This window comes from Corythoichthys intestinalis, chromosome 2, assembly GCF_030265065.1.
Source record: "Corythoichthys intestinalis isolate RoL2023-P3 chromosome 2, ASM3026506v1, whole genome shotgun sequence".
Lineage (NCBI taxonomy): Eukaryota > Metazoa > Chordata > Actinopteri > Syngnathiformes > Syngnathidae > Corythoichthys > Corythoichthys intestinalis.
The window spans coordinates 37957386-37965767 of record NC_080396.1 but is presented as its reverse complement, the minus strand read 5'-3'; the positions used below and the strand labels follow the sequence as shown (position 1 = coordinate 37965767).

The following is an 8382-nucleotide window of genomic DNA, read 5'->3' as shown; positions in this document are numbered from 1 at the left end:
TGTCCACTCACCCGAAGTCTCTTTCTTTGACATAATTTATAGAGGTGGGGCCCCAGCTTGAGAAACCTGTTGAATCAGAAAAGAAAGTAAAACTCAACGTGTTGAGGGATGTCAAAACTGGATGTGGAAGACTTGAATGGATACAAGCACCACCAGCAGCTTTGACTGACTTGAAGTTGGAAGCATAAAGTCCTAAATACATTTGAGTATGGTACACATTCACTTTATGACTCAGACGCCGACAGGGACCAAATAATGATACAGTCAGTGTGAAGATGAAAGCTTAGCCTTCAGAGAAGTTGTACTAAAGGAAACATAACTACACACACAAACTGCAGAGAATTTGTGAGAAAGTATGCACATATCTTGTGAATCTCACCAGAACTGCAGTGTGTCTTGTTTCTCTTCCTCGTCCTCCTCCTGCACTGGTGGCTTGTCAAACGACTTCCTTTTTATAAGCCCATTGCATTTATTTCACTTTCACTTCTACCCACAAGACAAAACTCCTCCTTCAACTCCCAACTGGAGAGGGACAATAACATCCTTTAGTGCCTTTATTATTTCTTATGTTTTTGTTGTATTAGAACAAGAAAATACTAAACAGTAAAACAAAAATTAACTAATTGGCTGCCATTGACAGTGCGAGACGTCTAAACATGTGACCATTTTCTTCCTTCAGCTGTGAATGTAATTGAGTTTATCACCACTAGTAGACGTCCAATACATTTGAACTGAGAGGGAGGCAAAACTCACTTTAAATGGATTAGAAGTCTATCGTTGTCACTGGCAGCCAATAAGTAAATTATTGATTTACAATGATGAAACCAACTGATCTAAACCCAGTTGAAATAAATCCTGCCCGGAAGAAGCCAGAAGCCCACGTCTGGAACCAGGCCTGGACGAAAGGCCCGTCCGCGAGTGCCTGGTGGCTGGGTCTGTCACAAGGCCCGGCTGGGCTCAGCCCAAAGGCAGTGAAGGCAGAGGCTCTCGACGGACCAGACCCAGGTGACAGAAGCTGGCTTTGAGGACGTGTAATGTCACCTCACTGGCGGGGAAGGAGCCGGAGCTTGTGTTGGAGGTTGAACGTTACCAGTTAGATCTGGTGGGGCTTACCTCCACACATAGCCTCTGGAAACAAACTCCTGGACAGTGGTTGGACCTTGTTATTTTCTGGAGTTGCGTGAGGTGCCGGCAGGCGTTTGGATACTCACAAGCCCCTGGCTGAGCACCGACATGTTGGAGTTCACCCCGGTGGATGAGACGGTAGCCTTCCTACGATTTAGCATTGGGGGGGGGGGGGGGGGGCTCTGAATGTTGATTGTGCGTATGCACCGAAAAGTAGCTCAGAGTATTCAGCCTTCTTGGAGTACTTGAATTGGGTTCTTCACGGGACCCCTGAAGGGGTCTCCACTGTCCTCCTCGGTGACTTCATTGTACACGTCGGCAATGACGGAAACACCTGGAGGCGTGTGATTGGGAGGAGCGGGCTCCCTGATCTAAACCCGAGTGGTGTTATGTTATTGGACTTCTATGCTAGTAATTTGTCCATAACTAACACCATGTTCAAACACAAGCATGCTCATAAGTGTACCTGGTATCAAAGCAGTCTAGGTCAAAGGTTAATGATCGATTCTGTGATCGTATTATCTGACCTTAGACCATGTGTTTTGGACACTCAGGTGAAGAGAGGGACAGAACAGTCAACTGATCTCCACCTGGTGGTGAGTTGGGTTCGTTGGTGAGGGAAGCCTCTGGACGGACATGGGAAGCCCAAACGAGTAGTACGAGTGAACTGGGAACGTCTGGAGGAAGATTCTATCCGCGTGACCTTCAACTCCCACCTCCGAAGGAGCTTCTGGAACATCCCTGGGGAGGCTGAGGACATTGAACCCGAGTGGTCCATGTTCAAAGCTTCCATTGCTGAAGCTGCAGCGGAAAACTGTGGTCCTAAGGTATTAGCTGCCTAAAGTGGCGGTAACCCTCGAACACTGTGGTGGACCCCAGTGGTCAGGGAAGCTGTTCGACTGAAGGAGGAGGCCTTCTTATATGTTTATACTGGAGTGACACGTTCAATTTTGTTGTTCACAATGTTGTTGTTGACAATGACAATAAAGACCTATTCTACCTATCTACCTATTCAGGGGCATGTTGTCCCTGGGGACTCCTGAAGCAGTTGCAAGTGACCGACAGGCCCAGAAGATCAGCACCTCCAAATCTGAGGCCATGGTTTTCTGCAGGAAACCGGTGGATTACCTTCTCCGGGTAGGAAATGAGGTCCTGCTTCAAGTGAAGGGGTTCAAGTATCTCGAGATTTTGTTCTCGAGTGACGGAACACTGGAGCGTGAGATTGGACGGAGAATCAGGCCAGCAGGAGCGGTAATGCAGCTGTTTTATAACACTGTTGCAATGAAGACTGAGCTGAACTGAGGTGCAAAGCTCTCCATTTACCGTTCAATCTTCGTACCTACCCTCACCTATGGTCATGAGCGATGGGTCATGACCAAAAAAAAAAGAGATCGCAGGTACAAGCGGCCGAAATGGGTTTTCTCAGGCGGATAGCTGGCGTCTCACTAAGAGACAGGGTGAGAAACGCTGCTGTTTGCGAGAGGCACAGAGTCCAGTCGTTGCTCCTTCACATAGAAAGGTGTCAGTTGATTCAGTTCAGTTGTGGTTCGGCATCTGGCGCTGATGCCACCAGGGCGCCTCCCTAGGCAGGTGCTCCTGACACGTCCAGATGGGAGGAGACCTCGGCACAGGACCAGGTAGAGGGACTGTACACTGGCCTGGGAGCGCCTCGAGATCCCCCAGTCGGAGCGAGATAATGTGGCTAAGGAAAGGGAAGTTTGGGGCTCCCTGCTGAAGCTGCTGCCCAAGTGATCCGACTTCAGATAACCAGTTGAAGATGGATGGATGAACACCTGTAGTCAAAGGTTTTAAGACACTTCACTATTCAACAGAATTAGAAAATGTCTCAGAACTTTTGACACATTCATTTTCCACACCTCTTATCCTCATGAGGGTGCCATCTAATTATGCCAATCGCAAGGCACACATAGACGAGCAACCTTTCACACTCATTATCACACCTATGGAGACTTTGGGGTGTCCAATCAGCCTCCCATTCATGTTTCTGGGATGTGGGAGAAAACCAAAGTTTCCGTATGAAACCCACACAGGCACAGGGAGAACATACAAATTCCACACAGTAAGGCCCAAACCTGGGATTGAATGACTGATCTCATGCAGATCTGAGGCAGATGTGCTACCCACTGTGCCACACGAGGTGTCAAAGAGTTAAAATCTTTTTCTAAACATTTTTTCCCCCCCGTTGGATTTTGTTGTACATAATACTTCAACTCTTTGCGTGATCAAAACATTTTTTGATGCAGAGATGGTTATAACGAAACAATGTTTTTTCATTAAGTCATAGCATATTTAAACACATTTAAATGTTTATCAAAATATTTCATAATGATGTAACTGATTAAAGATGACATGCCAATTGAGATGAATTGAGAAATTTTTAATCATTGGCCACAAGATTGGATTCACCAGCACACAAACAAGCGTCGACAAAAGACCAGTAATTGTCTTTACAAAGATAATAGATCCTTGGCTATGATTGACATCTAATTACTCATAAAATTTGTTTTTGTGGTTGTACAGCCAAAGGCCAACACCTGTTAGCAGTAATACACATTGGGTTTGTTTGGAGAGACTATTTAACATGACTCTCATATTCAAAACTTCATGCTATTTCATTGTTTATGCGTGTCCATTAGGAGTAACCCTAACGGAAGAGGACGTTAGGCAGGTGAGACCAACAGAGTGTGACCAGTACAATTCCCACAGGTCTGTCTCATGTCAGGCCTGGAAAGTCCGGTGGAAGTGCCGGAGTCACATGATCCTTCCTCGAGAAGAGCTACAGGTGAGCAGTTTTGGCACGAGCAAGCCCGATTCCTTCATTGGGAGAAACTCCATGACAACCAATTGCTTGATTATAATTTTTACAGGCTGAAGACCTGTCAAGCAACCACTCATTCTTGGTGCTTTTTCTTCTTGTGGGCACTAACCTTGAAGTCCTATTCCAGTCATTCATTAACCGATCCTCTTGAAGCTTGGTAGCTCCACTGCTGGTCAAAAGTATTGGCACCCCTGCAATTCTGTCAGATAACGCTCAATTTCTCCTAGAAAATGATTGCAATTACAAATGCTTTGGTAGTAATATCGTCATTTATTTTGCTTGCAATGTAAAAACGCAAAGGAGAATGGGGTAAAAAAATTAAATCATTATCATTTTACACAAAACTCCAAAAATGGCGCGGACAAAAGTGCCTTCTTCAAACTACCATTTTCAGATCTCTCCACAAGTGTTCTACGGGATTCAGGTCTGAAGTCATTGCTGGCCACTTTAGAAGTCTCCAGTGCTTTCTCAAACCATTTTCTAGTAATTGTTAAAGTGTGTTATGGGTCATTGTCCTGCTGGAAGACGCATTACCTCTGAGGGAGTCCCAGCTTTCTCACACTGGGCCCTACATTATGCTGCAAATTTGCCGGTAGTCTTCAGACTTAATAATGCCATTCACACGGTCAAGCAGTCCAGTGCCAGAGGCAGCAAAGCAAACCCCAAAACATCAGGGAACCTCCGCCATGTTTGATTGTGGGGACCGTGTTCTTTTCTTTGAAGGTCCCGTTTTTTCCCCCCTGTAAACTCTATGTTGATGCCTTTTCCCAAAAAGCTTTACTTTTGTCTCATCTGACCAGAGAACATTCTTCCAAAATGTTTTGTTTTCTCAGGTAAGTTTTGGTAAACTCCAGTCTGGCTTTTTTATGTCTCTGGGTCAAAAGTGGGGTCTTCCTGGGTAACCTACCATAGAGTCCATTCAGTTTCATTCAGACGCTGACGGATAGTACGTGTTGACACTGTTGTACCCTCGGACTGCAGGACAGCTTGAACTTGTTTGGATGTTAGTCGAGGTTCTTTATCCACCACCCGCACAATCTTTCGTTGAAATCTCTCATAAATTTTTCTTTTCCGTCCACATCTAGGGAGGTTAGCCACAGTGCCATGGGCTTTACACTTATTGATGACACTACGCACTAGGAGTGGGAACCTCTTGTTACCTTATGATACGATACGATTTGCGATACAAAGCTCACGATAACGATGATCTGACGATATGGCGATACAACAATTATCGATACATTGGTCAGGAAATCATTCTAGGATATATAGGACATTCGGGTCTTTAGAGATGGACTTGTAGCCTTGAGATTGCCCATGATTCCTCACATTTTTGCTTCTCAAGTCCTCAGACAGTTCTTTGGTCTTTTGTGTAAAATGATAATGGTTTAATTTTTTTTTTTTTTTTTTTTTTGCGTTTTTTTTTTTTTTTTTCATTGCAAGCAATATAAATGAAGATATTACTACCAAACCATTTGTAATTGCAATCATTTTCTGGGAGAAATTGAGCATTATCTGACAGAATTGCAGGGGTGGCAATACTTTTGGCCAGCAGTGTATGTAGCATGGGCTAGTATCAAATCAACCTTCGAATCCACATTTTTTTGTATCAGGACTGATTAAATAATTGTGGACTTGCTATTGCTGTAGGTTAGGAGTTAGCCAGTAGAGTGCAGCCTTCAGCCTGTAGTAGCACACCGTGCTATTGTTTACAATTATACTTTGATTTAAAAGGTGTTATTAAAACAATTACTTTAATTAAAAATCAATCTATTACTTGTCCACATTAGGGTTTAATATATAATTTTTTTTTTTTTAAATAACAAGCATGACACTGGTTTGATATCTGCATCATTAATTTAACTTTGGGATTGCATAACAGAGTGCTGGACTTTTGGATATTTTCACATTAAACCAGGGGTCGCGTTAACCGAATATTTTCCGTCGTTGACCGGTTTTTTAAAACGGTGACGGAAAAAACTGAAGTCCATCCGTCATTTTGACAGGTTGCAATTCACACCCCAGACCACAGGGTGGCGAGTGAGCATATTAATTAGCTATTGTCTCTCTTGATGCATGACGTCGTTGGCCTTACTCGGAAAAATGTCAAGGCAACTGAGTGTTTGCCTGGCACGGCCAGACTGTTCTCCCTGTATTTTTCAAACACTGAGAGAAAAGTCTGGGACACAGCCTCTCGAGTAGGTACAAAATCAATCGACAAATCAGATTTGTTTATTTGCGTGACGTGTTCTTCACGAGCAACGTCACTCTTGCGCACCGAAAGTCGTCTCTACAACAACACGGATGGCGGGAGAGCCGAGAATATGTTCCAATCCGCGGTAAATTCAGTTTTAAATGAGCTAAAACACATCGACACGAGACATTGACAACAGTCTGTCTCGCGCTAGCCATGTTGAATAAACTCCGTTCTCCTCGTATGTTTACTTCCGCGCGCAAGTCCCTCGTCCTGCCCTCGTCGCTTTGCTAACGGCACGTCTGCCCGTCGCTGATTGGTGCACTCCGCTGTCTGTTTGCCTCTTGTTAAGCTTGTTCGGACAGAATATTAATTAAAAATGAATGAAAACTAAATACTATTGAATATGTCATTATCATTTTTAAAATGTAAGTGATGGGTAAAAATAGATTATGACCGGGTTTTATGACACTGTCAGTCAAAATGACAGACAACGAAAAAGTCTAGCGCAACCTCTGCATTAAACCATCCTCTGGGAGCAAACAAAATTTTATTTCTTGGCAAATATTTTTATAAACTAGCTACAGAAATCATCAAACACCAAAAGTACTCATTCATTCAGCTTTTTATTTGTTGAATGAATGGAAATGCAAAATGGGTCTGGATGTTTTTTGTAAAGAGGTTAATCAAGGAAAACATTTTTTTCCCTGAATAATTTATGTCCCTTATGTTTTGATCTATTTTAATTAATAGTTCAAATTATATTATTTAATACTGGTATTATCGATATTGGATATGACTAAAACCTTATCAAAATAAAAATCCATTGTTAAAAGTAATTTATGCAGATACTTTAGACTTCAACTGAAAAAAACTGCACTGAACAAAATTAAATAAGGACTGTTTGAAAAATAAGAACTTTTATTCTTGTGAAAACAAACAAGTCTGGGCATCAGACACGTATTAACGTGGAAGGCAATAGAGGACACAGTCACATGTGCACTGACTGATAAGGCTTAGTTCACACATTACTCGAGGATGCATAGAAGATGCTAAAAATGGAAGACGATGTACAGAAATGCACTGAGCTCATGCTTGTGTGCATATTTGTAACAGCATAATATGACAACACCTGGACAGTTTGGCATGGTTGCATGGAAGGCTAATCTCCAGCTGAAGGATCTTCAAAAAAGACGCTTCTCATAACTGTCGAGAAAAGAAAAGATAAAAATCACAGGACTGGCTTTGGCATTTACTGCCAAGAAAAATGGCTCCAGTGCTACATTCAGAGGCCTCCTGAGCAGCCTAATGCAGGACTTCTTGTGAAATGACTTGAGGTGGTGCTTCGTGCATGTGCGTACCTGTGCAGACTGTGGACGCCGCCCTCCATTTGAGCCGATGCAGTTCTCTTTTCAAATCTCAGCTCTCCACTGTACATCATGGCTCTGATGAAAAGACAATTTGTTAGCTCGCGGCAGCAGGGTAGCGGACTGCTTTCAACCTTGAATTGTAATATGTCGATGATTGTCTAAACTTTTTGTACAAAGAAAGCTGATCGGTAAGTGGAAGAACAGGTTTCCAAAATTACAGTTGAAATGTGACAAGAATATGCGTGAACTACAGTACAGTATGAGGCCAAAGCACATACTGTATACCTCCACTACCTGTGTATACCTGAGCTGACTGAGGCTCTTGGTGCCGATATCCTGACACGAATGTTGAATGCCAGCTAGTAGGTAGGGAACAAACTTGTGGATGGAGCCTTTGTCCTGCACAGCTCCTGAAACGCCCTGAGCAACTTTGATCTTGTCACTTTCACTGTGGGCACACACATACACAAAAGTAAGTTGTCCTAATAACCAAACAACAATGATGATAAGATTTAAAGGGGCACTAATTTAATGAGGAGTCTACGAGTAGGAACAGGGATTCACCTAAATTTAACTATTATTTAGGGGTGAAAAATTAGGAGTGGGATACAATCAGTGTTGTTTTTGTCAACATTGACGATGACGAAAATATTTTGTCGACGAACAATTTTTTTCATGACGATGACGAGCTAAAAACGTGGCTTGGGAGACTAGACCATGACGAGACGAATGCTAGTTTTCATCTGATGAGACAAAACAAGACGAAAACGCGACCTACAATGCGTGACATGTTCATATTATACGTGGAGTATGTCAGCTAGCATCGTAGCAGTATTTGTGTCATGTCACTCATG

The 8382-nt window shown here is 43.0% G+C and overlaps 1 protein-coding gene across 2 annotated transcripts in view; it reads right to left on the bottom strand.

Annotated features, from left to right (window-relative positions):
• Nucleotides 1-6944: 6944 nt before the first annotated feature.
• The window catches only part of impdh2 (IMP (inosine 5'-monophosphate) dehydrogenase 2), a 29111-nt gene continuing 27673 nt past the window's right edge, over nt 6945-8382 (bottom strand). The window contains exons 12-14 of one of the 2 annotated variants that reach the window (XR_009062550.1): nt 7823-7976; nt 7520-7603; nt 6945-7364 (exon numbers count right to left, since the gene is read on the bottom strand). Coding sequence is in view for 1 of the 2 variants with exons in the window: in XM_057830010.1 (XP_057685993.1) it covers nt 7343-7364; nt 7520-7603; nt 7833-7976 (250 nt within the window). In the remaining variant the exon portion in view is untranslated. The remainder of the gene's footprint in view (nt 7365-7519; nt 7604-7822; nt 7977-8382) is intronic. The other variant, XM_057830010.1, reaches the window with a different exon arrangement.